The sequence below is a fragment of the Gymnogyps californianus genome, chromosome 3, assembly GCF_018139145.2.
Source record: "Gymnogyps californianus isolate 813 chromosome 3, ASM1813914v2, whole genome shotgun sequence".
Classification (NCBI taxonomy): Eukaryota; Metazoa; Chordata; class Aves; order Accipitriformes; family Cathartidae; genus Gymnogyps; species Gymnogyps californianus.
The window spans coordinates 67,545,385-67,573,068 of NC_059473.1; the positions used below are offsets into that span (position 1 = coordinate 67,545,385).

The window sequence follows — 27,684 nt, forward strand, 5'->3', positions numbered from 1 at the left end:
CTCGCAGAGCCGCCGGTAGCGGCTGCGGGGCCGCGCTGTGCCGAGCCGCGCCGAGCCGAGCCAGGCTGCGCCGTGCCGGAGGGAGCGGAGAAGAGCCGAGCCGTGCCGGGGAGAGCCGTGCCGTGCCGGGCAGCGCCGAGCCGTGCCGTGCCGTGCCGTGCCGAGCCGAGGCGGTGCTGGCCCCCGCGCCTGCAGCAGGAGGCGCTGCCGGGCGCCGCTCCGCCCGCGCCGGGCTGCGGGCCGGAGTCCCACATTCCCCCTGCCAAGTGCCGGGGAGCGGGGGTTGGACGTGCGCGCTCGGCTCCTCCCTCCCTCCCCGCTCGCCCAGCAGCAAAGTAACTCCGGAGTACGAGGGGAGCCGGTGGTGCCGCCGCCGCCGCCGCTGCTGCGCCCGTCGCGCCGCAGACGGCTGCCCCAGCGGGCGGCCCCGGGGCCAGCGGGCGCCCCTCGGCGCGGGGGGTCTCCTGGCGAGGCGCCGGGGCGGGAGGGGCGGGCGAGGCGAGCTCCGCCCGCCGCCGCGGGCCGGGGCAGCCCCGGCCTCTTTCGGAAACTTCTCCGCAAGTCGGCATGGGCAGGGGGGCCGGTGCCGCCGCCTCGCTGCCGCTGCTGGCGGCGCTCGCCCTGCTGGCCGGCTGCTCGCCCGCCCTGCTCGGGGCGGCCCGGGCCCAGCTCTCCGCAGGTGAGTTGTCGCTCGGCGCCCAGGTGAGGGCGGGCGGCGCGGCGGGGTCGCGCCGCGCCCGGGGTGCCCGCCGGGGAAGGGGAGGGAAGGGGGAGAGGGTCGCTGGGGGTCGCGGGTGGCACCGCGCCGGGACCCGGCTCCCGCCCTCGAGGAGCGGCGGTGGGGCTGCCGAGGGGCTGCCCTCCTTCCCACCCCGCCGCCGCCGCCGCCGCTCTGTGGGGCGCGGTACGGCGGGGAGGGGACCCACGCGTGTCCGCCGGCTGCCGGCGCGGGGCTCGCAGGGGCGGGCAGGGCGCGGGCTTCGGGCGCCTCACAAACTCTCCTTCCTCTCCTCCTCCTCCTCCTCCTCCTCCTTCTCCCCCCCGGCCAGCCTCCCAGGTGGCGTCGGTGCTGGCGGCGGGGCCGGAGCTGCTGCCGCCCCTTCCCCCGCGCAAACTTTTCCCGGCGTTTCCCTGCCCGGCGCGGGGGGCTCAGCCCTCGGGGCGCCCCGGCCGCTTCCCGGCCCGAGCGGGGCGCGGCGCCGCGCCGAGCTCCCCTCGGCCCGAGCCGTGCGGCGGGGAGGCACGGCCCGGGCTACGGCCAGCTACCGGAATCCGCCCCCTTCCCCCCCCCCCCCCCCCCCCCAAAAAAAAAAAAAAAAAAGAGTAGTGGGCGAGAAAGGGGAGGGAAGGCAGCATATGGGGCCGGCGTCTGTTTTGTTTGAAAGCCGCAAATTTCTCGCCCCTTCCTTCCTCCCCCCCCCCCCCGCTCCACCCCACGGGGTTTTGCAGAATGAAAGCCCGCGGGTCCGGGCGGTGGGAGCTGCGGCCGGTGCGGCGGTGAGTTGTTGGCCTCGGGGGAAACCTCGGGGCAGAGCCCGCGGCGGGGCTGGGGCGGGCGGGCGGGCGGTCGCTCCGGGAAGGGAGGGCAGGGGAGGGGAGGGGGGCAGCACCTCCCGTGCTGTGCCGGGGCGATGCGGGGCGCAGCGGGCAGCGGGGGCTCGTGTGCCGGACCCTGAACCCCCTCTCTGCTGTAGAATGAAGCGTCCTTCGTTTGCTTAGGGTGAAGCTGTAGCGTGAACGTGCTCTTCTTATTGTTTGGTGTGAAGTATTATGTGAAGGACTAGCAGAAGTACACTTCAGGGTCTTTTTTTTTTTTTTTTTTTAATAGTACTTGCAATTACACTGGGTGCATCAGTTGGACAAGCGTTTGAAGGCTTTATCATAGGATACTGATTTGAAAACTGCCATTAATAAAAGTATCTACACTCATGAGACTTGGAAGCACAGTTTTTGTAAGGACTCGTGTAGTTAGGAGGCTTTTTTTCCCCCCAGTCCTCCTATAAATTAGTTTTTAATTGAGACATTTGAGATGTGTTGTCGATTAAGAAATGTGCTGAAGCAGTAAGAGAAATTGTGCTGGTCTGAACAGATTACATCCCTCCTATGTGGCTGACTTTGGTGTGTATAATTTGATGTCTGCGTATCAGAATTGTAAGATTACGTAAGCATCTACAAACCTTTTACCAGGGTAAGGGAGGTGTACCATATATGCAGCTGGTATGTTTTAGCAATAGCTAAAATAAAATAAGCTCAAGTGTAACATCTTTTCATTCAAAACCATACTGAAATCAGACCAGTGATTTTTGCTTTACTGTAACTCGTCTAATGTTAACAGGCTAATGTTAACACTAAAGGTAACTCTTACGTAAAGATTTTTTTATGAGCTTGTTCACTGGCGTAAGAAGAGTAGGAAGTTCTGATAACTTATATGGTCCGTGGTACTTCGCGCTGAAAATGTGGCATGCAGCCCATTTTGGAATTGCAAGCACAAGAAGCTAAGTTGGTACTGTGGGGTATGTGTTAGGTAAGCAGAGAAGAATGTTCAATATCCTTCTGACCAGAGTAGGTGAAGCTTGTCAAGGACTTGAACAATCGTATCTAGGAAACATGATTTTTTTTTTTTTTTTTTAATAGCATGTCAGCAGCTAGAGACTTTAGTTTCTATTGCCAACCATCAAAAATACGGAAGCGTTGCACTGGTCAGAGGTTTATTAATTGGAGACTTGCTCAGGCTTTCTTGAAGGTTCGGAGAAATAGATTTGTTAGTAGACGGTGCTTTCAGTGTACTCACTTTAAGGTATGGTGCTTGGGCTTTTATTAAATACATTCAATATCCACATGTAGAGCTGTGCCCTACTGAACACTTATTTATGATTAATCTTGGTTTGAAGGCTCTGAATTTGATAACTACCACAAACTTTGGTTTTGTTCCTTATTCTAAAGCAGTCCCTGAAGTGTTTGTGTGTTTGTGTGTCTGTTGATGAGACATCTTTATCCTGGTGTTAGTGGATGCAGGACACAAAGGTTGGAGTTCATATATCTGTTCCAGTGAGGGCCTCTCTGTAGCCTACAATGAGATGTTTCTGTGTTTGGTGCACACAGGAGCATCTGTTTTCCTCAGTCATCTCCTCTGTTTAACAGGAGTGCTGTTTTTCAAGCATCTTCTTTTGACTGCCTTCCTCTCTCCTCACCTTAATATAATGGCCTGTACTTTTCCATGTTAAACTGACCCTAACTCATTTTCAGCTTCCTTTTTATTACTGTTCTTATTGTCTGAATTGTAAGAATTTAAAACTGTTAATTTTTCTTTGCCATTAATGAAGCTATTAATTCAGTCTGGACTTTTCACAAATCTCTCTCTCATTGTAATTTGATTTTTATTTCCTTTTTATGGTGCTTTGTACTACTCCGGAGTGTGAACGTTGGCCAGATCCAGAATTCTTTGTAAAAATTTTGATGTGTTTATTAAGGGTCTGATCAAATTAGAGAGTATGAATTTCTTGAAAGTTGGCCTTCTTCAGGAGCATGTGTGCGCGACGGTTGTTGTCTGTTCTTCCTCATAACATATTCCATGAAAGCAAATGAGAAGGCAAGAGGAGGAGCAGCAGCAAGTTAGGAAAAGGAACAAGATACATCTTGTAATTTGTTGCTGTCTTAAAAATTGTGCTTGTATATCATCTCCACCCCCTTTGCACGCAGTTGAAACACTGTATATTTTGTCTTTCCCCAGAGATCTCAAATGGAAAAAAAAACCCCAAGCAGCTTCTCTCTGCCCCCCAGCCCAGCCATAATCCACAGTGTAATGTTTGCTGGTCTCTGTAGATTGTTTCTTTACACCGCTGCTTTCCGTGACCCTTCAACTTGGGTGCATGCCTGTCAGAATCTAGGCCAAAATGTTTTGGCAGTGCGTTCTCTGTTGAAGTCTAGCTATTCCTTATATAGCACCTCCTTTCATCTGCAACTCCTACAGTTTGATAAAGAACAAGTTCAGCTTGTTTTCACAACTCGATCACTTTAAACTTATATTTTTTGAGTATTATTTTTAGCAATTTGCATGTTTTCAAATTTTGAAAAAAAAAAGGAAATATTTCAAAATTTTTTTTTGAAGAACGCTGCTGGCTTGTCAACTAGCTGATGGAAATAAGCATTGCACTGCCTCTGATGGTGTCTGTGCAAGCGTGTGGGTTTTTTAATACTAAATGAAAGATATAAGGATAAAAATTCTAGAAACGCATCAGCTTACCTGAAGTTGTTTAAGTGTGGTATTTCAGACCATAGGGATAGTTAAGCATAAAAAGGAGGACTGTATGTTTTACAAGTTCAAGTCCTTTATTAGAGTAGTTGTTCCTCAGACTTTCTCATGCAAAGTAGTTACAGTGTCACAAATGAACATGCAAGAGTAAATATTTCTGGATTAATCTCCCCCCCCCCCCCCCCCCCCCCCCCCCCCCCCCGATAAAATAGTTATAGTCTGTCTTTGGGAGAGAATCTAACTCAGAAATCTGATATTATAAAGTAGAAGATATTATTTGTTTTGTAAGGATTTTGTAATTAAATATACTTACAGAGAAATATATGAAAATTGTAATAAGCTTATCTACATTTTTTTATTTGTAATCATGTAGTAGAAAAAATTAAGGGCTTTTTGAAAATGTTTTAAAATACTTTTAAGTGATTAAATTAGCCCTTTGCTGTCAGAACAGCAAAAGTTGCTTCAGTCATATTTTATCCTTGAATGTGCTACAATTTGCATGTGATATACAAGAGACACTTGTGCAGGTAGGCGTGTATGTATAAGAGACTTCTCAGTAGCTTTTTTTTCCACCAAGCTGTTAAAATGTATTGACAAATTATGTGGAAGATGAGTGGAATTAAAAGTGAAGTTATTTTCTCGCTTTCACCCCCTCCTTCCCAAATGTTTTCATTTGCTTTCCTTTTTACATTCAGCTCCTTCCAAGGCACTGTTGGTTCAGAGATCACTTGTCTTTCTGTATTTTCAGATGCAATATTACAATTATAAAATGTATATAAATTTTCGAAGTCGAACTTAACTGGTTCAGATTGGTTTGAAAGCACCCAGAACACAGTGACCCCAGAAGTCTTGTTTAGTCCCTTTTGTCTGAGAAATCATGGTACTGCTTGATTGGTTTGGTAGCGATGTAAACAGCACATCTTAAACCAGATAGATGTCTTGCCCTTACTTAAGAACTACTTAAGATAATGAAAAATAAAAATAAAAGGGGGGGGGGGAGGTAAGAAATCTGCTCAGCATCAGGGCAGAGGTCCACCTAGCCCAGTATCCAGTTTCTGACGGTGGGCACTCGGGAGAAGGATTTTGGCAAGGTGAGTGACTTCCTCCGAGTACTGTCTTTCCACAGAGACAATGTGTTGGTATTTAATGTTTTACGTGGATTCTTGTAACTGTGGTTGTGCCTAATAACATCTTCAGCCTGTAGTGCTTTTAGCGTTTGCCTCACTTTGACAAGGAATCTATATGTTGTGTGGAAAAAGCTATGGTCCTTTGTTTTTTGAAATTTGTGGTTGTATTTAATATCTCCTAGCTCTTGTATTAAGAGATGGTTAATAATTTATCCCAACTTACTTTCTTCATGCCATGCAGGATTTTTCCACCCTCTCTCAACTATTCCTTTTCTAGTTGGAAAAGTCCAGTTGTAGCCGCTTGCTATGAAGGTACCATTCCATATCTTCTGTTCATCCTTTATCAGCCTTCTCATTCTTTTCCAGTTCTACATTGCTCAGCGTATCCAAGAGACAGCTGCCTGATGGATTTATATAGTGCTTAATAATGATTTCTGTTCCGTTCCCTATCCATAGTGTGATCGTTCCTGGCATTTGCCTTTTTGACGATTTGTCCCACTCCTGGTTGTGGGCTGACACTTTTATGGAACTATCTAGTTCATTACTGAAGAGCTGAGATCTTGTGGTTAAATAATGGTCTGTGGGGTGGCTGTGTCAGTGGACAGTGGGAATCTTGGAAAGGGGAGAGTCTTTAACCAGCCCTTTTGGGCGGGGAGAGCTTTTAAGCAATGCTCTTGAAGGACCTGTGACTTTGTGTTGGATGTCTGGGAGAGTTAACCTGTTTAATGCTTACCACTGTGGTTTGTCTCCTCTTTCTGAAATGCTGTTAATACAAGTGAGTTAAAAAGAGTTTATCCTCCTACATGTAAAGATTGACGGTATCTGGATTAATATGCAGAGATCTGCAACACTGCTGTATAGTTGCTTCTTACTCTGGAGTCTTCATGATGTCTTTGTGTGACCTCTTTAGCTGGAAGACCTTTAGGTCATCTTACCTCTCAGGAGTTGGATACGTCACTAAGTGTCAGCTTTGCTTTACATTAGCATCTGTTTTGATGAAATCCCTACTTTTCCCTTTGCAACACAGATCCTGTTGAATGTGTAATAGGAAGCTTCCAAAACTCTTACTTTAGTCCTGATAACTGAGTCAGTCAGGACACGCCTCGTGTTTTCAAGTGCTGATGGGATCCCATCTGTCATAGTTTATTATTGTCATGGAAAGATGCCTTTGTAGTGCCGCTCCCAGAAGTGTGCACTCAGATTTGGAGCTTCGGTTACAATCTGCCAATGCCGTTAAACCAATTTAAGTTACTGCTGCCGCAGAGGGGGGCATTTCCATCACTTGAATGGCTCTCAGGTCTTTGCCTGTGCTAGATCTGGCCACTATGTGGCCTGTGGGTGAGTTAGTTTAGCTTTATGTGAATCTTCTTGGAGGAAAGATGGGGCTTGGGATTAGTTTCCTTTTGATCGGTGAGTTTAGCTGACTTGCAGATGTGTGGCCACATAAATTTGATGTATGGGAGGATGAGGGTTGATGGTGGGATGGCTCGGTTTGACAACAAGCTGTAACCGCAGCACAGCTCACGTAAGGTGAACCTGTGCTGTTTTGAGTCACGTTGGCTCTACACTCTGCTTGCCATGCAGTGCTTTGTTCACCCGAGGGAGTGCAAAGAGGAGGCAGGAGGGCATGGAAAGGGTTGGGAAGAGAGGCCCGGCGCTGCCTCTGGAGCTGGTGGGGTTAGACTGGGTGAGGGTGGTTGAGGCTGTGTTCTGGCTGACTGCACGCAAACTGATGACACAGTGCTAGTGCCTCTTTCCCTGACGTGCATCTTTGAGTAAACTGGGCTTAAATATGTTCTTTCAGTATAATAGATAGCTAAGGCATTTATTATATAAATGTATAAGCAAGAAGTGGCCTATTAATGGCACTTAGTAGAGAGCAGGTGTGATGGCAAGCAGTGGAGGGCTTGGAGGAGGTGACACCTAGATACCAGCCTAGAATTAGAGGATGTTGTCACGGCTGGTTTGGGGTGCAGCAGGAACCTGTTTAAAGCCCAGTTCTGTGGTTTCCACCTTTTTCTCTGTGTGATCTGTCCCTCCCCATCCCATGGGGTGTTTAAATAGGATTGCCCATGAGACGTGAATGTCGGTAGAAGAGGAAAAATGGCTGTGGTTTCTAAAGCCCAGGGTGAGCCAGTTGAGAAGTGGTAAACGGCATCGGTGAGAATTTTGTAGTATCTGGCTGAGCATAAGGTCCTGCTGGACCTAATTTTGTAGGTCAGAAAGGCCATTACCTCGTGCTGCTTCCTGGTAAGCCTTGACTACAGGTGGCTTTAAACTACATAGTTTTAAACTATGCAAACTACCCAGTTTGAAGTCACCTATAGTGCATGCTTACCATGTAGTTTAAAGTTGCTTACAGTCTACTCTTACCAGGAAGCTATATAGTTGAAAGTCATGTTTGCATTTTGTAGAAGCTTTATAAATATTAGAAGCAAGAGAAACATGCTGAAATCTTTTCCTGAACAAGAAGTTATTAGTATGTGTGTCAACTCAATACTGTGTTTAAACAAAGAAACAAACAAGCAAAAAAAGCCACACGCTGCCCCAGGCCCCAAAACACTGAATATGACAAAAGAATAGCTGTTTGTTGTAGGGTTTTATATAAGTACATGCACACGTACCCTCAGACTTGAAAAGCTGATGTTGGTGGCATGTGAAACTATTTTAAATCTGTTTTTTCCTTCTGAATGTTATGCTGCTCAATAACCATTAAAATTGTGGAAATAAGGTTACAATTGTCCATTGTAAAGAATATTTACACATTTAAGGAGCTCCTTTTAGTTGACTTAATATCTGATGCATTTCTCTGTAAATAAGCTGCATTTGTCTGCTGAAAGGTAAAAGCTGAGTATAGATCAGTGAATTTGAAACAACAGAAGTTTTTAGGTTTGCTTTTTGTTACTGAAATTTAATTTCCATAAAAGTTGGAGGTTTTTATTAACAAATCCCTACATGTATTTCAGTTAGGAATCATTTATTTGTTGATCTAACCAAATCTATTTTGTGATTGCTGTCGTGGCCAAATCTTTGCCTTGACAGCCTTTGCACTGTTTTGTTTTAAACAGTCTAAAAATATTCAACAGGATCTAATATATTACCTAGTATGAAAACAATGAACTAATGGCACAGTGCTGCGATTTGTTTTATTTGAAGGACTGCAGACGAAAAGTTCTGTGAAGTTAAGATAATTTCTGCTGTTGATAAAGTGGTTGTAGAATTGAGGTTGCTGAATTGAGCCTCAGCAGGGGCAATGTGTCCTTAAAGCACTGGGTGGACGATCAGGAATTTGAGTCAATGTATTTGTTGAAACATCTGTAATATGTAACTGTATTCTGGGGTAAGAACACAGCATAAGCATATAGCGGCAAGACCCACTATTGAGTAATAACATGATGTATAAATGATACACTAGTCTCTGGTTAAAAACATTTGAGTCTCCTTATAGAGGAGGGAGAAGTGCTGGCCACTGCCAAAAGGAAGGAAGGAAGGCCTCCCCAAAATCACAGCAAACATTACAGCAATGGGGCAACCTTGTACTGATAACTTTGAATCACTTTCTCAAGTAGAATAAGCCATAACTGTAAACTTACTTTCTGGTAGGTTTAAAACTTGGGACTGCATTAGGATTTTTTGCTGGCATAGCTATATTTCCTAATAGATATGTGTGGGTGTTTTTCCCCCAAATTACTCAATGGTAGGTGTGCAAACAAACAAAAGAACCTTTGAGTGTGGATGAGGTCTAAAAGAGATTCTCTGGTTTAATAGTCCAGAGGAAAAAAAAAAAAAAAAATCAGTATTTTCCGTAAGTGTGAATTAACTTGTAAAAACTTGCTTTAAGCTAGAAGGTGCTGTGCATGGGCTTGTCAGGCATTTCTTCTTTTTAAGAAGATTGTATGTATATGGAATTGGCTGATATTTACGGTAATGCACCAAGTATTACGGTAATGCAGCAAGCCTCAGTAAAAGATTTGAGAGACTTTATTTCTTGAGGATTGGTACTGTGAAAACATTAAATTCTTTGCTCAGTACTACGGGTAATATGAGGTTATTTTTGTTAGCCAGTGTATGAAAGATTGGACCCTTCAGTTTGCCAGAAAGTCATTTACTTCTGCTACCATTTACTAAAACCATGTGATTATATTTATTAATTGAGTAGCAAAAGAAGCCATTTCTCAACTACCATGTCGTGAACTTAATTCTATTGACTTATGAGACAGTCTTGTATACTTTAAAACCCAGTTCTGTTGCAATTAAATTACGGTCTGTTCATTCTAATTATTACACACTGGTTACTCAATTTATTCTGAGGTGGAGTTGTATGCTTTCTTTTGTGTGTAAACACTTGTTCCGTAACAGTAAAAATGACTGATGAATATTAACCAGAAGAGCAAAATGTTATGAAGAACAATCATGGCTGTAGTTCAAATGAATTTAAAACAGCTCAGAACGAAAATTTTGACTGGATAGCTGACTTCTTGAACTACTGGTTTGGTGTTTTGGGTTTTTTTTGTTGTTGTTGTTATTTCCAAATACAGGTCGTGTTTATTTGTGAATCCTATAGTGTGATTTAGGATACCTGTTGCTTCTGAAATGATTTAAAGATTTAAGTAATAAAGAAAAAATGTATTGAAGCTCTGAAATTTTAGGCTGCTTTTGTCTTCTTCGCCACAGTGAAAAATTAAAATTATAAGACCTGGTGGTGACTTGCCCCGTAGCTATTAATTAGAAAAATGCTCTGATTTGATATTTTATCACTTCATTATATCCGTATCATCTCTGTGTGGTATTAGGCTGGAGTAAGATCAGAATGGGGAGTATCAGTTGTCTTGGTTCTCCTAATGTTGTCCTGTTTGCCTGTTCTTTTTAAATGTGAAGGCACTTATCAGCCATGAGAGCACTGAAGAAATGTGGCCGAGTTCGTGACTTCATACAGCAGAGATAAGTTCTCAGTGCTGACTGCCATCACTGTACTTAAAATGCTTTAAAGGGACAGTTTGTTAAAACCTACTAATCTGAAATACCAAAGGCAGTTTTATATTTTGTTCAACTTCTGATTCCTTTGAAGAAATACTTTTTTTATATTCGTAGAAGACATTTCTTCAGGTATCTCTCAAATTAGTATGCTGAAACCTGAGTGCTGTATATGTTTTAAGTAGACAATACACCAAAACATTGGTGTATTAACTTTTCAGTGCTTTTTGTCATATGTTTTACAGAGGAGCTAATGGTGCTTGTTTAAAAATAATATTAAATAAATAAAAACCCCCGAACCAAACTCAGAACCACCGAACCATTCCATAATCCCTTCCCCCGTCCCTGAAAAAAGAAGTGGATTGTCGTTTTCTCGCTATTCTTCTTATCACCCCTCCTCCTTTTAATCTCCTTGGCTCTCCTTGGTTTTTGTTGGAAGAGTTTTATGGCAATGTTACAGGGTTTCATGCCATAATTGAAGGAAGGCAAGGTATATGAGATTCCTTACTAAAAAATGGTTAACGAGGATAAATATCATTAGACTTTTCAGGAAATTTTTATATGCTCCTTCGCTTAACTACTTAGCTGTATCTGTCCTTGTTCACATGACAGCGTTTGGTGCATTCAATGTTCAGTTTTTCAGGCTAGAAAATTGCCAGTGAAAGAGGCTTTCCTCTTTTTCACAATAGAAATGTAATAAAATGATCTTTTTTGTCTTTTCCTTATTCAATTCAGAAAAGCCAAACAAGTATTCTTTTTGCGGATAGTTTTTACTAGTAATCCATCCTGAACCAACTTGTGAAAATACTAGAAATTGCAAACTAATTCCACAGGCTTGCCAGCTCTTCAGCATATGAATACTTTGTGTGTGTGGTCTTGTTTAGTGCAAAAGGTCTGTTTATATTAAGCTTCTTGCATTTGTAAATCTCTGCGGGGTTGGCTTTCCTCTTCCTTGCTACCTTTTCTTTCAGATAGTATGACAAACTATTAACAACCCCCACCCCCAAGAAAACCCTTCATCTCCTTGCTACATACATAAAGCTACAATGTATGTACATATGTAAGTGTAAAATAAGGACAGACTATTTCCTGGTGAGAGCAAGACCTTTAGTGTGTAATGATTTGGATTTCTGAATCAGTTGAAACAAAGCTTGGTAATGAAAGGGGATATAATTTCCCTGGTAAACACAGACTAAATAGATGGGTATAATGTCATAGAATGTAAAGTTGATTTTTTTTCTGGCTGAGGTGGCTGAAACCTGGCAGTGAGAAGTTGTCAGTCAAAGTACTTTTTTTTTTTTTTTTTAAAATTTAATATTTTTAAAACAATTCTATTAGTAGTTACTGAGTTTGGATGCTGTTAATAGCCAAGCTGTTTAGCTTTTTTCTTTGATAAAGTTAGTTTAATGCTTTGATTCATCTTGCATAAGTGGGAAGGTGTTGCATTCTTAGGTGGTGTGTTATTCTCAGTACTTTTTTCCTTTTTTTTTTTTTTTTTCTTTTCCCTTCCCTTTCCTTTGAAATCCCTGTATACTGATTTGTTTAAATACTACAGGGTAGGTTAACAGCTCCTTCTGAGTCATGTTGAAGGTATGAAGGGCTTCCAGGTGTGCAGTCCTTTCAGGGATGAGCGAGTTCCTCACTGGTTTGTGTATCTTGTGTCTGCACAGCAGCAGTTAACTACCAGGCTCAGTTTATAGGTTGTTTTAAACACGTTGAAGTAGATACACTAAACAGCTTTTTTGGGGGTGGTGGTTGTTCCCTCTGGCTCACTTATCTGTATTTCTTTGAGTTTATACTCCAAATGTGCAAGTCTTCTGGTGATTTATTGGTGTTTCTGTCAACTGTTGAACAAGGAGTTGCGTTAAGTGACCAGCATTTGGGAAGGGCAAGATTATGCTCTTGTTTAGAGAGGCTGCACAGATGTTCTTTATGAGCATTCAGAAGAGAGGAGACTGTACATTACTTTCAGTTTGACAGAAACCATGTATTTGAAAATCTTTGGTCTGGGCTTTATGGGCTGCGTGATGAGGCTGTGAACCTGAAAGAGTAGCATTTGTGATTAATAATGACATTTGCAGATCCTAGGAACACTGAAATAATCTGTTGGATGGCTTTGCATAGTGATAGTATCCAGATGCTAACTATAAACATCTCTGTTTGCTTAAGCATGGAAATGGGAATGAAAACAAGTATTAGATAGTTTGTGTTTCAGGGAAAGAATTTTGGCCGTCCATCTCTTAAAACACCTATTCTTTACTTGTTGCCTGAAAGCAACCTTAAGTAATTTATAGGTCAGTCTTATTCTATAATGTTGAAGTTAAGAGAATGAGAAAAAGATCTGTTTAATGGAAGTGAATGCATGATTAAAAACCAAACAAAACAACCCCTGCACTTGGATGTGAAGCATTTGCATGGTGAGCCTAAACCTAAAAAAACGTTAGGCAACCACGAACTGAAGCAAATGCCAAAGAAAATGCTCAAATTTAATAAGTTTATATATTAGTCAGTCCCTAGAGGACACAGGAACAAGTGAATGAAGTTGGTAAATGTTTATTTATCTCCTAAATAAAATAACAATTTGATTCACTTTGGAGGTGCACTGCAGTACTGATGTTGATTACCTCATACTTTAAGTTCTTACTAAATACTGTTCCCTGGGCACTCACTGCATGTGTAGTGCTTGTAACAAAACTGTAGTGGAAAGTAGTTTTGGAGAATTTCTTGCCATGAATACTACTTTGAAAATAGGGAAAACGTAATCTAATCTTACTTTGATTTATGAAATATAGAGGAGGCATAATGGTATTACTCTTCTTGTTATGGCATCAAAATCCATATAATTATCTTCAGGGGACTTCTCTTAAAGGAAAAGCAACTGCTCTTGTGTTTGGGGGAAAAGAATTGGGTCCTGGGATCACAATTTTATAATAAAAATTTGTATTATAAAAAAACCCCATAATGATCCCACATCCTCTTCCATGTTCTTCCACATGACATCAGTTATTGCCTTGTGGTTGAGGATTGAGTCCTGACATGGTGGCAGCTGTGCAGCCACGCAAACAAAACAAAGTGTTTGAAGAAGAAAGTGTAATATTAAAAAGTGGCAGAAGGGTCTGTAAATCCGTTGCAAAGATCTTGAAGTTGATGAGTTTCTTCAGTAGTGTGCCATCAATGAGGAGGATGATTTTGATCTCTGTAAGATGCAAAAGGTGGACTGAGAATCAAAAGAAGCCTATGCTTGTTGCTGCTCTTCAGCTTTTTGTACTTTTGGAATAAGTCATATTTTATCGTCATCTTGTTACACTGACAGTTGTAGGTGTGGGGGCAGTAATAAGTAAAATTCCAACCACTTCACTCATGCTGTGTGTTGACTGTATTGCCAGATTAAACAGGACAGAAAAACAAACCAGCGTACTTGCCTGTGGCATGAATACCTTCCTGCTGAAGACCTCACTTTCCAGGCTCCTAGCCTCAAGTCAGGGAGTTTTGGTAACTTTCTTGATAATTCTCCAGTTTCTTCCTTGCTTCTGCTCAGCCTTTGTTTTATTGGTGTGGTTTTTTTTTTTTTAAACTCCCAGATCACGGTATCTTTATCCTCCAGTTTACTATATTAAAAAGGCCTCTTCAAGGAGGAATCCAGGTAAAACTGGTTTCTGTTTACTTCCTAATCCTTTCCTGAGAAATTCTGTGTCTGAGATGACTGTGTCTTGTTCGTGACAGTATCCTTCCTGCCCTTCTTTTATGTTCTCTCTCACCTGCTTGTTTACTGTATCCCAACTATAGTAATCAAGCGTCTGATTAAATTTACATTTCTTTGTGTAAGAATTAAGGAGAAGGCAGTATGTGGCCTCAGTGTTTAAGTAAAATGGGGCCTTCTTATGTAAAAGGCTACTTTGGCTATGTTTAGGCCCAGAGAAGTTGCTATTTCCTTACACTTTTGATGTTTAGAACCCAATTTAAAAAAAAAAAAAAAAAAAGCGGGGGTGGAATCAGACCTCAGAGTTTCTCTCATCTTGGGGGAAGGGGAAGAAGTAGAGAAAGTGTAACAACATTAAGAATGTTAGAGTTGCACATATTGACAATTTCTGTCTAAATAAGTTACAATTAAGAGGATTTGCCTTTAGCAGTGTAGAAGATAAACTACCAATGATTGTATCTTCTATGTAAATGTTCAGTAATTGATGTATAGCTCATAAATGGACCCAGTGGCTGTTTGAGGAATGTGTTTGTATGTGGTAAAATATATAAATACTTCTAGGTTCCCTGGAGTATTTTTGGTTTCTTTCATATATGATTGATCAGTTTACCTAAGACATAGAGTAGTTTGTTCTCAGACACAGTTTACAGATTCTGGCATGATGAAATGTTGCAATAGCAGGAGATGAAGTGCATGGGAAAAGATAGTCTTAATGGAGGACTGTAATCAGTGTTTGCAAACTGGCTAATGGATTGCAGAAAATAGTAGCCTAGCAGACAGCCAGCCATAAGGACCATGTATGAAAATGCAAATGCATGGTAGAATTAAATGAAGTCAAAGCTTGGATTAATGTTCTGAAGTGTAATTCAGTTTGCTTTCCGAAAAGTTTTGAATGGAAGACTTGGCAAATCCACTCACCTGGATAAGTAGGAAGGCTTCCTTTTTTAATTTAAGCTTTTAACTTGAATGGCTGTGAATAGAAACATTTTCAAAAAAATTTTCCAAAGGCAAAATAGGGTTATGTTTGGGTAGGGTTGTCTGCACACTTAGCTGCACTGCCTTTTTGCTCTTGAACTTTTATGAGCTGCTACGGTGAGAAGTCAGAAGGATCTTGGCCGTTTTGTCTGTAAGGCTAGTAACTGTCAGGGCAATTTTGTTTTGCCATGTCTTAGGAAGACTGTGACTGTGTCTACATTGGCAAGCAATTTGGTACAATAGATGCTGGCCACTAAACTGAAGCATTAGGAAAAGTGAGGATCTCAGAACCATTGCATGTGGTGTAGCCAGGCAGGGTTGCCTCAGATTAGATAGTTTTTTTCCTGTGGGCCAAATGTCTCTGCTATGCACTTGAAGTTTTCCAAAGGGAAAACAAGTGTTGTGTTCCTAGGGATCTCACGGTGTATAGTCTACTAACTCCGAACCAAGCTTCCCTGTGAAGTGCTGGAGCGCTTCAGACATGGAGCTTCTGGTTTGCTCTTCTCTGAATGTGGTGGTGTAGTTCATATGTATGAGAACTGTGCTGAGAAACAAACTAATGCTTGGTAAATGGAGGTAATCAGGGCATTCACTTTTTCCTGCTGTTTTGAACCAAATTCCTAACACAGGTACAGCTTATTTTAAAAAAAAATAGGTAGGACATTAGGCTCCCTGCAAAAGAGTATATAAAAGCCAGTGGGACAAAAAAAATTGAAGAGAAACATGCTCTGAAAGAGTAGTGCTATTTTTGAAATAATGTCTCTTGCCCTTTTTACAAACATGCATCTCTGTGTTTTGGATTTAACCATTTGGCTAGTAGGTTTTTCAAGTGGTGAGCAAATGGGAGATGATGATGATTACATGTTAATTTGGTGATGAGAAAGTGATGTTTTCAAGGCTGAGAAGCAAACCTTGCAGGGAAAACTGAAAGCTCGTTTAGATGGTGAAATTAAATACCGTATTAGTACAATGCTCTATATTCAGTGGGAAGAGCAAAGATATGGTCTCAATGTTTGAGGCCAGATATCATGCAGGCTAAAGATCTCTGGTTCTGTTTTCCTCCTGTGAGATTCTGTTGCCCCTTATGAGACTAATATTTGAGACACCTGAAATACTTTAGCCTCATGATGTTCCTGCGAGGTCTGTTTCTACTACACCCCTCATTTTGCAGGAGGACTGCATGTCCAGAGACTTGACTGTCAATCAGAAAGTCTATGATGAGGCATTATACTTTAATTTCTAATGTTCTAACCTACATCCTAGTTTGTTACCTAGCTGTCGGGTTATCCCATCCTGAAACAGGCAAGTAAAATTTTGTATGAGGCAAGGCCGCACAAAATTAAACTCCACTGAGAAAACTAGTCCTTCATAAGGCAAGCATTATCAGTATGTTTGCAAGTAGTCTTGATGGCAATAACACCTATTAACAATAACACCTCCACCTGGCAGTAACACCAATAACACCTACAATGATTTTGAGGGAAATGGTTGGTGAAAGGGACCAAACCAGTAGTTTTCCTGTGAAAATCTCTGAAAAGAGGCAGAGGAGGGAGAGAGGAGACTTGTTGAGAAGAGCGAAGTAGAATATATTAAACTTGAAAGAGGAATATAACTCACAGAAAATTAGAATTAAAATAAGAATTGACCAGAAGAGAGGGATCTGCGCGCTAAGGCCGGCTGAGATGTCTGCCCCTATAGAGATTAATATCTCGCTACGTGTGAAGACTCTGATCTGGAAATGAGATTAAAACAAGAATTGACCAGAACCGGGAGATGAACCATTGCACCTTCACAGAGGTGTCCACCCCCATGGAGATTAATATCACACAGAATAACGAAAATCTGACTTGGAAAGAAGATAAACATGCATTCTCCGTACCAAGGGGATGATCTTATAGCACCTGCATAGTAAATAGCCTTGACTTTCTTTGAGACTAATGCTCTGTTGTCAAATAGATTCTTCCAAGGCCATTTGAACATTTTACTTGAGCAGACTTAGCAACAAAACTACTATTGAACATTTTATTAATGTTGCAAAGCAAATCGTGGCACTCTTTCACTCTTCTTATATTTAATCCTCTTTCTTACACAGTGTAAGTAATAAGCAGATCAGGTTTCTACTTAAGCAATGGAGGATCGATGTCGTCATTGACATATCAAACAGTTCTTTCTACCTCTGTCATTTCAACAGTTCCTGAAAGCAGAGTTTCAGAAGTTAGATCTCCCTTGGGGAGGAGGGAAGTGCAAACTTTCCATAGTCTATGTTTATCTGTTAGAAGACTGTGTAATATATTTTTGTATTTAACACTTCAATGTTAAAACACAACCTTTTTTTAGAAAAAAGGTAGGTGTGTGCTTATGCTTAGTTTAAGGAAAACTTTATTCTAATTTATTAGGACAAATGTGTTCCTTTGACACTTCCTTAAATGCCTGCAGAAATTGACTTTGAGCCAGCTCTTACTCAGAATATTAGCATTATGGTTCATATTATGGATGAATCAGGTTAGAAATACAGATCAGTTGAAAGACACTTTTTAAAATTCCAAACTCTGAAGATTTGTTGCCCCTTTTTCTTCAAGTTCTCCTAGTGCATGTTTTCACTGAAGAAGTCAGGGAAGTATTAGTATATCAAACTAGCAATCTCAAAGTACAATTCCAGATCAGATATATTTGGTTGCATGCTGGGGAAATCTGAAGATGGGGAAACATTTTCAAATCCTCCCCTACCCCTCTAATTTTTAACTGCAAAACTTTCAGGTGTATAGCTTTGCTTTTGCTAGAAGTCGTGCGGGTGTAAACTCTCAAAGGTGTGCATTTTACTAGGCGCTCAGAAGAGCAGCATAATTGTAATTCATGTTATAGGAACAATACCTACTCTACTACTTGTTGCTGTCTTTTCATTTTCAATGTCAATTTTTTAATGGAGGATGACCAGTGCTCCTAACTGTTTCTGATAGGGACTGTCTGTTGTTGAAATGGCACGATTTACAAAGTGAGTTGTGGCATCTCTTTATTCTACTACGATAGTCATGACACATGGTATGTTACTGCAAGCCAGAATAGTTTGGGGTTGATCATTTAAGTTTGAATGGAGTCATGAAGGGCGTCTGGACCAAGAACATCAGTGCATGGGCCAATCTCAGCAGGAGGAATACCCATGTCTGGGTGCAGGCTGGATAGAGGCTGGGTGGCAGCCCTGCCAAAAAGGGATCTGGGATTGATACCTGGCTGCATATGAGCCAGTTTTTGGGTGTGGTTTTGTTTTGTTTTTGTTTTGTGAACAAAGTGAATAGCATACTGGGCTGCACTGGGAGGAGTGTAGCCAGCAGATTGGAGGAAGCTGTTGTCCCCCTCTGTTCAGTGCTGGTGAGGTATGTCTGGAGTATTTTGTTGGGTATTGGGGATCTTGCCCTCTTGCCAGGTCTAGACGGATGTGGGGAAACTGGAGTGTGTTGAGAAGCTGATGAGATTGAGAAGCTGAGATGGTTAGGGCCTGGATGGTGTGACCTACAACGGGCACCTGAAGGCATCTGGACTTGTTTGGTCTCAAGATGAAGAGTAAGGGGATAATCTTAACAGGAGCTTGCAAGAACTTGAAGGGCAGTTATGAAGATGACAGAGCCAATCTCTTTTTGATAGCAGCAAACAATACAGCAAGGGGTAGTGGCCACAAATTGCAGCTTGGGAGGCTCAGATTGGGGGCTGTGAAACATTGTTCATGTGGAGGAGGGTGGTGGAGCAGAACAGACTGCCCCAGGGAATCCCTGTCCATGGAGGCTTCCAAGTCTCAACTAGACAGAACCACGGCTGACGTTATAGTGTTGGTCATAGTTCTGCTTTGAAGGGGGTATTTGGCCTAGATGGCCTCCAGAGGTGCCTTACAAGCAACACTTCCTTGATTCTAGTAGATCTGTAGTCTGCAGTTTCATGGGGCGTGGGAACAGGGCAATGCAGGTTGAAAACGCTCCAGCCTGGCAGAATGGCTGGTTGGTCTCTGCTCCAGAGAGACTTTTCATAACCTTTATAATCTTTGCTCCTTCTCTGAACAGTCGGATGGGATTTCTTTTTCTTCTTTTTTAGGTGATGCATTCCCAGCTAGCTCAGTATCAAAGAACTTTCAAAAGTTTTTGTTGCCAATGAGGAATGGGTTTGCAGAAATACCTGCACTTTTTTTTTGTTTTCTTTTTTTTCGTTTTTCTTCTCCAAAGCTGTGAGTTGAGCAAGATTTATGGTTCTTAATGTAGACTCATTCACAAACTTAAGTTACCCTGCAAGTCAAGCATGAAGACAGCTAGGGTTTGGAATTGAACTGCTTGCTTCTGTTCTTCAGTGAGCATAGCTCTACTAGGAAGAGGATGTCTGCAACTTCTTCCATGTGATTTCCACTGTTCCACGAAAAAGATGTCTTACAGTTGTATTCAACAAGAGTTGTTGAGGTGAAACCCCTCATACCTGTTTAACCCTTGGCTCTTTAAGGAGGTGGCCAAGTGAGAAGCTGCCTTTCCAACAGGGAGGACACCTTATGTGAAGTTTTCTGCCTGGCACAGTGTCCATAGACACGTTGTTCCATGTTGTCAGGCCCAACTCCTCTATTTCAGATGGCCTTTTTTCAAAGCATGGATGAAGGTGACTTGTCCATATGTAACAATAAGGTCACATTCAAATGAAAAATGAATTTAAAACAGTTTAGTTAAATCGTGTTAAACTTATTTGTGGGTTGCTTTCATTCAGTATTAAAATGACATATTAAAATTCAGTTTAGTATAATTCACCTTAGGAATGGATTAGGGTAAATTGGATTAAAGTAGACTAATTCTGGAAAAAGGCTACACAAGTTTTTTCAAAGTGAAGTAAATGACTTCAGAGTTAATTCAGACTAATTTTCAATATGTCATCCTAGGGCACATATACCTTATTTTAATCTTGGCAAAAGAGTGTTTATGATCCAGCCCTTGTTTGCTCTGCTGGGCATAAACCTCAAATCGCTTTTTTTAATGCTGAGCCCCTGTTTTATCCTTCTCTCCTGGGAAGCCTCCGAAGGCCCTGTTGAGCCTTCTTTCTCAGTGTATCAGGGAGGTACGTTTTTAATGTTTTCCAACTAGGCTACATCAGAAGAAGAAAGAACTCAGTTGATGTATTTTGCTTATTCATGCTGAGCTCTGTAGACAGGGTAGCTTTCAGAACAAGGCTGCTTTTCAGGATATCAATAAGGAAATATGTATGAAGGGGTGTCCCCAACAAAACAACAGTCACTTAACTAAAGTTATGGTATTAAGGTATATCGGCAGGAGTGCATTATGTGTTTGTGCAGTGCTTTCATTGACACTTGGTTGGCTTTAGCCTCAGAAATAATTCAGGTAGCTAAGGTCCCTGAGGCATCTGGTGATCTGTTTGGGGGCAATTTAAGGAGTTGTTATCCTCGACTGTCTGCTCCAGTAACCCCCATCAGAGCTTGAAACCAAAACACAGATCATGGAGAGGGAAGTGTGTCCACTCCTTTGACCGCAGTTGACAGCCTGGCTTCTGCCGAGGGGGGTGATGGTTACAGATGATGTGCTGGGCTGTGACCTCCCCGGCTCCCATTCCCAGTTTCTGTGGGCATTTGCTCAGCGAAGGGGGAAATTAACTCCTTCAGCTGCTTTAACCAAATCCAGCGGGAGTTGGAGTGACGAGTACACTGTGTCGGCAGATTCTGAAAGGGATTAGTTTAAGTCTCGTTGAAGCTATGTGCTCTGAAGTTATTACAGGCAACGTTCTCATGGTTAAAAACCAAGAAACAAACTGCTGCTTACCAAGGAAAACATGCCCCGTCTCTCAAACCCTCAAAACCAAACAACCCACAGAATAGCACCTTTGTGCGTGATGCATTTGATATGATGTATACCAATATTCAGGAAACAAGCTTCATTCATATTGTCAAAACTTTTGAGCTAATACATTCAGAATATTTGGTACTTGGGAAAAGTAGTTTACCTGTTTATATTGGTTTTAATTTATGATAAATTGAGTGACTTTTTTTTTTGTGAAGTTAGAATTTGAAACAGAAGCAGTTTCTGTTCCAGAAGTGTAGGGTTTGTCTCTTTTTTTTTTTTTTAAATTTTTATTTTTTTTTAAAGGAAGCCCCTTTCACTGTGTTAACTTTAACCATGCATTGAGTATGTCTTAACGTAGTGACGTCTTGCTCCAGCTGCCTGCTGACTTAATTCACTCGTTCAGATCGAAGCTCATTACCCCTTTCTAAATGGTATCATAGCTAAGACTGCTAATTATTTCGTGCTACTTTTTTTTTTAGCAGAAGCATTCAATTTCTAACTGTTCTATGATCCTAAAATCCTATCCTTATACCAAAACCGTGAGCTGTTCCTAGAGCAACCAAAGCTTCAGTCTTTGTTTTGTACAAGATCAGTACAAAATTTTGTAGCATATAGACAATTTAGTGTAGATTCAGTGTAAAGTTTTAATATCTGAGTAAGTAATTTTGACTGGTTATTGTATTGCTTGGTGCTTAACTAGAAGATTAAAAGAGCAGATTAGGAGTTCTCTTTTGCTTAACTGGCACAGAATTCTTCAGCAATTTCTATGGACAAGGTGCCTTCCATCATGGGACGCTCGCTACATGTAAAGATCGCTCTTGATGTCATTAAGACTGCAATTACTATTGTGTTTACCATATTTGAAGGAATAGTCCCTCATTTAAAATGTATTCAGTTCAGGGTTACATAATGCTAATCTTTGAGGCTGTTGTGATTGTAGGGTTTTGCTCCCACTTTTGTATCCCCTGTACGTATTGTGTGTTGTCTTGCTTTGTCACTCTCTGTTCCTCATTTGCGTGCTGCATTTTCAGCCTGATGAGGAATTTGGTGCACACTCTGGAAAACCGCACAGGACTAGCAGCCTGTTGTCATAAAAATATACTCTGAAGGCAAATATGCAGATAATCACAAAATGCTTGCTTTAAAGTTCTGCCTTGAGAAAGATCAGGAGCTTTAGCTGTTTTGGATGTGAAAAAAAAACCTCTTTCCCACTGGTTGCTAGTAATGTCTCCCACTGAAGTGATAGTACAGTTGACCCAGATACGTTTTAGCTTTTTTCTTTTTTTGTATAGTACATCACTCCTGATGACTCCCTGCTATTCAAAAATCCAGGAACAAGGATAATTGAAATGCTTTTTAAATAGGAAAACCACAATATTAATGAAAATGAAGAAAGAATGAGAAGCCAACAAACAATGGAAGCACCAAAGCAAGGAGATTGTGTTTAGTAAGGTGGCTGATTTTTTTTTTATTCTGTTTTGTTTGTTTGTTTGTTTGTTTTTTTCCCCCACTCTCCACAATTTAAAACAAGTATGAAGTTAGGCAGGGGTCAAATTCTGATCAGATACACGACATAGTACTGTAAGAGAGGGACTTAAAAAAAAAAAAAGTTAAGACAGTATTTGTTGGCCTAGACCTTTGAATCCAATTTTTAAATACTGGCAGTGTTACATCTTGTTGAACATACTTGAAACTTACAGTTCCCTGGAATTTCTGAGAAAATGCTTCAGCTGTAAAGGGTGTTTCTTGCTTATTCTTTTTAAAATGACTGTGCTTAGACAAGTTAAGCAACCCTGTTCAGAGAACACTTCAGGACTACCCAAAGCAATTAGCACAAACTTTGTGGTTCCCAGTTAAAACTTCTCTTATCATTCCCAAGAAAATCTCCCATTTTTGGCTTACTACTTTGAATGAAACAAAAATTATAAAGCCTTCAAGACTGCATTTGTAAAATAATTTTGAATATTGTGTGTAGGCTTCCAACTCGCTAGTGGAAACTGGTTTGTTTAGAAGGATGTCAAAACCAATTAAATTTAAATTCTGTGTGGTTTTGTGTATTGGAGAATGTTCTGTGTAGGATCTAGAGCTTTCCTTGGATTCTGTAGTGGTAATATGTGCTGCTTGAATGAGTTGATTAACACTGCTGGCAGTTCAAGTAGAAAGAAAAACCTGAGGAGAAATTATGTTCAAGTGGGTAGCCACTTGCAATATGATACCAGTCTTTAAATTCCTAGAGCCAGATTAGTATGATCTGCTTTATTCTTACAAATATGGGCCTTGGGGCTTTCTTCGTTGTCAAGTAAGTACGTTGAAGTCACAGTTCACTGCGGAGCCATATGTGTTATGGATATTACATACTTCTAGCTTGAACAAGAAGGGGAAAAAATGAGAAGTGTGAATATTTTTGTTTTCAGGCTAGGTTGATGCAAGCTTCTAACATACAGGGAATTTTGTAGAGCATTTGGCACTATTAGATGAAAAACTCAAAAAAATCTGCTTACGTTCAGGAAGATTGGTACTTTATTTCCCTCTTTGTGTTTCTAGGAACACCTTAGTTAAACAAGAAATCTTTCGAGCATTGCGGAAGTGATGCTGCAAGGCTGTTATACCTGTTTCACTGAAGCTATACCTGCCTTCTTCTGTAGCAAATTTGTGAATTAAACATGACTCACTCTCCTCTTTTTACATGAGACAAGGACCATTTTAAAAGTCATTAGTAAAGTGCATGTATGTATCCCTATATAATTTTTTTTCTTTTCTGCATATTTGATTATTATCCCCCTGCTTTTTTTTCTAATTCTTGAGCAGTCATTCCAATTGCTTTCACTAATGCAAACAGAAGGGAAACCAGGAGAGAAACCATGAGTAAACTGAAAGGGTTACTTTTCATGCTGGCAAGTTGAAATAATTTTGTTCAGGGGCTATGTTTCTGGGTTTTTCTGGGATAATCAACTGCAAGTTGGACTCCATCATGTGGTTATAGATTTGTCTGGCCTAATGTATAATTTGGAGCTGGTTTTATAGTGCTTTTTTGGGACTGGTTGGAGGGTCGCTTCCAGCCCAGCTGAAGTTTTCTAGCATCTGGAGGCAGATGCTTGAGAATCTTGGAGTTCCTCTGAAACAGAAACTCTAGCAGGTACGGGGCTGCCTTGGGACCAGGGATTTGTGCTTTTGCCTGTCTCCTTCAGTATTTCTGTGACCTTCCTGCTCAACCTGCTCTGAGGATGGTAATGAATTCCCCTGCGAAGACTCTGGAAAAAAGTGGGAAAAGACTGGCTGAAGCTTCTGACTTGTGAGCTGTGGAAGACAGTATTACTCATGGTAGCTTTAGGCTGTCATGGGATAGCATTTGGGTTGAACTTTATGTGTAGGTTTAGTGCTCTGGAAAGTAGGTGGTTATGGTAATTGCGTCTCCAAGCCTACTTCATTTCTATGAATGGAATGTGGAAGTAAGGGTATTTTTTACTTGTCCTCATGCTTCAGTAGATTTTGAATGTTGTCTAAATAACTTAAAAATGTTAATAACACGTTTGGGTTAAGATGTCAAGCAGTTTTTCTTTTCCTGGTTTTCAGTGAGGTAAGGTTAGGAGTCGGTTCCTTGCCAGCTGACCTGAATTGACGCTTCCGTGATGCCTCTCTTCTCCTTTCCTTGGCATGAACCTGCCTGTTCCTGGTTTGCCAGTCCAGCCTGATAATCCAGCAGGAAACTATTCCCCGAGGTGCTGCGAAGGTGGAAGGGAGGGCCAGGAGCGGTGCTGTGCCGCGAGGAGGCAGCGGGGCCAGCTGTGATCCTGGGAGCGCGGGGTCAAGCTCCGATCTCGGCGAGCTCCAGAACCCTGGCTTCATGGCTCGGGTGAGCGCAAGTACCAGCACGGCCACAGTTGTCTGGCCACTATGTAAGGGTGATGAATGTTAAATCGTGCCCCTATGGTGTCCCTTCATCTGTCCTTCTGTTTACTGAGAACCCTTTCAATTTTTTCCCCATCAAACATGGCTGGGTAGCTTTTTAGGGCTTCAGAGTTAAGGCTGTGTGTATTGCTTTAGCTTGGGTTGACGGCCTGCTGTTGGTGAGCAAGGGTGAAGTGCTCACTCCTTGTCCCTGGGCTCCCCACAGTTACAGCTGCAGCTAAAAGGCTGGAAATCCTCCAGAATCCTCCATCCACTTCTGGGGAAAGGATACCATTTATTTCATCCTGAAACACTGCAGTACTCATTGCCACCAGTCCTAGATGCACACCAATAAATTGTGCACTCCCATATTCAGCCGTGTGCTGGCTTGACCAACTCAAATGCCGGTATCCTCTGTAAGCCTTCTCTATGAAAACATCTCCTAGCTCCTGTGTTATGTTTCCTGTGGCCTCTTTGCCACTTTATTAATATCTGTTTTCAACTGCTCAAAAAGGCTGTAATGTTACCTTAAAGGGTTTTGCATGCTTGTAGTTGTGATGTTATTTTTCTACTGTGGTTTAAAGTGGTAAAAGGTCAGAACTGGTAATCAAATCTAAGTCCCTTTCTAGACTCAACTTAAAATGTATGCTTCCCCTATTATAAATTATTTAGTAGTCAGGCTGTTTGTAACTTTCTTTGGATAGCATGTGGAAACCTTTTTATAAACATGAGCATGCTATAGTTAGTATGCCAGCATGTTGGATGCGTTTTTCCTATTGCAATTTTTTTTTTTTCCTAAGTAGTCCTCCTTTAGTGTTAGGCAAATAGGGAGGCAGTCTGTTACTGATGTTACTAATATCATGCTGAAAGACTTGAAAAGGGCAGGCTAATGAAATAGTTGAAGTGAAACAATTTCATTTTTTTCACTCAAGGTAACTTTGAGATCACTCTGGATGGCATTAGTCGCATCTGAAGGTTTCTACAGTGATTTCTGTTCAGAAATTTGAAACCAGAGAGTATTTTTGTAAAAGTGGATCTGTAGTTTGCCATTGTAGGTTAGTACCTTCTTTTTCATAAAAGACTGAAAATGCTACCTATTCTAGATAAATCATACTAATTATATCCTTCCACTGTAATTACATGTGTAGTATTATTGGGTGGCATTAAAGATGTAAATGATCAACACTTACTGTCTGCAGATTTATTCTTTTTATTGTGGTTTCAAGGCTCTGTTTTCTGAATTGTTGGTCCTGACAATGTTGTATGGAGGTATAGTCTGCTGCTTCTCATCAATTTTATTATATGGATTCCATGTACCATTTGATGTAGATGCAAACCAGGTTGTAACTATAACACTTTGAACAGATCTATATTTTTCTTGGAGTGACTGAGGAGGGATAGTGTTATGCGATTATAACTCTAGAGCTTATTAACTGCACAGTATAGAAAGTGTGACTGTAACTGTAGGATTTTATCTGTGACATTCTGTTTTTTTGAAGGGTTTTGAAATGGGCATGTGATACTAATTAAAGTAATCTTGATAGTCCCATTAACAGGAATACGTGGTTAGGGAATGCTCTATACAGCCTCTCTGTGTTACCAGCAGCGGTGTTACCCATTAACATGTTACCACATTTGCATTTACTAGAGCTGCGGGGTTTTTTGTTGTTGCTGTTGTTTTGGGGTTTTCTGTGTGTTGTGTTTTTTTTGTTTTGTTTTGTTTTTTTTAAATAAGCCATTTGCCAGTGGCCGCTGTGGCCTTCACTTTGTAGAAAATTAGTTAGGAAATAACTTGTGTCATATTCAGTACTGACCTTGGGGATGTAAATACACAAGTATCTGATTTTGACAGACTGCTCCTAGAAAACATTATTTTTTTAATCTGTTTTTTTCCCTGACTTAATCACCTAAATTTTAGCGTTGTGTTCTTATGCCTAAGCTCAGAATCAGATTTTGCGCTGCAAGGGCATTTAGAAAAGAAGCCTTGTATAGAAACGTCCCAATGATCTCACTGCAAACAGTGAAACTGGAGTTGAAGATACAGCTTTGAAACTCTTTTCACTTTTTTTGTTTTGTTTAAGTGGTCTTGGCTATATCTAGAAAAAACAGTAGAAAGATTTCATATTATTGTTCTGTATTGTGCAGGCAAACTAGAATCTGTGGTGCTGACTTATTCTCATGGTTGACTCATCTTCAATTTGCAGTTGTGGAAAATAAAGGGGTTCTCTGGGAAGAGATAAATGTAGCTTAGAGAGGTTGCTATGCTTGTCTGTACAGTCTAGATTTTGGGCGCTGTGATGTGTCTGCGAGGTGTTGAGTTTGTGACAGTTTATTCCACGTTGGCAACAGTATATTCATGTGTTGTTAAATACAATTTTGCTCATAATTGTCAAAAGACACAACGCTTGGTTGCTGTTTAGTCCTTATAACATGCGCTGGAGACTAACTCTGAGTTAGTTAACTTTGTGTTAATTAAGAACATTGATTGTTCTACCAGTCAGACTCCTAAGAAAATGGGATCTCTGATCTTCGGCAGTGGTTGCAAAGGGGCTGTGAAGAAGGTGAGGTCAGTGTCTGGGTACATAGAGCAGCAAGCATTTTAAATATGACGTTCTTAACTAGTACTTTGCCACAAAATTACTTTTAGAGGTAAAATTTTAGACTGCCCTCATCTTGAATCTTGTTGAAAGGTCAAAGTTGGTTCTAGATCTTGTAAGAGTCACTGTTGTCCACTACTACAAAGTAACGTATTACTTCAGTGCTTCTGGGAGATCTCAGAATAGATGCCTGCATTTTCTCACCCTTCCTGTTTAATTAATTTTTGTTGGTCATTAAATCTGTGTAGATCCCTTTGTTCAAGTCATGGAAGGAGGACGAGACCAGTAGGATTCACTTAAATTATTTATAATGTTCCCATGGACATCAATATAATAGCTGAATGCTTTATGAAAGCTA

At 41.3% G+C, this 27,684-nt stretch overlaps 1 protein-coding gene across 3 annotated transcripts in view; it reads left to right on the plus strand.

Moving 5' to 3' along the window:
• Positions 1–518: 518 nt before the first annotated feature.
• The window catches only part of PTPRK (protein tyrosine phosphatase receptor type K), a 416,967-nt gene continuing 389,801 nt past the window's right edge, over positions 519–27,684 (plus strand). For all 3 annotated transcript variants that reach the window (XM_050893028.1, XM_050893026.1, XM_050893027.1), the window contains exon 1: positions 519–679. In XM_050893028.1, the coding sequence (XP_050748985.1) occupies positions 568–679 (112 nt within the window). In that variant the 5' untranslated portion in view covers positions 519–567. The remainder of the gene's footprint in view (positions 680–27,684) is intronic.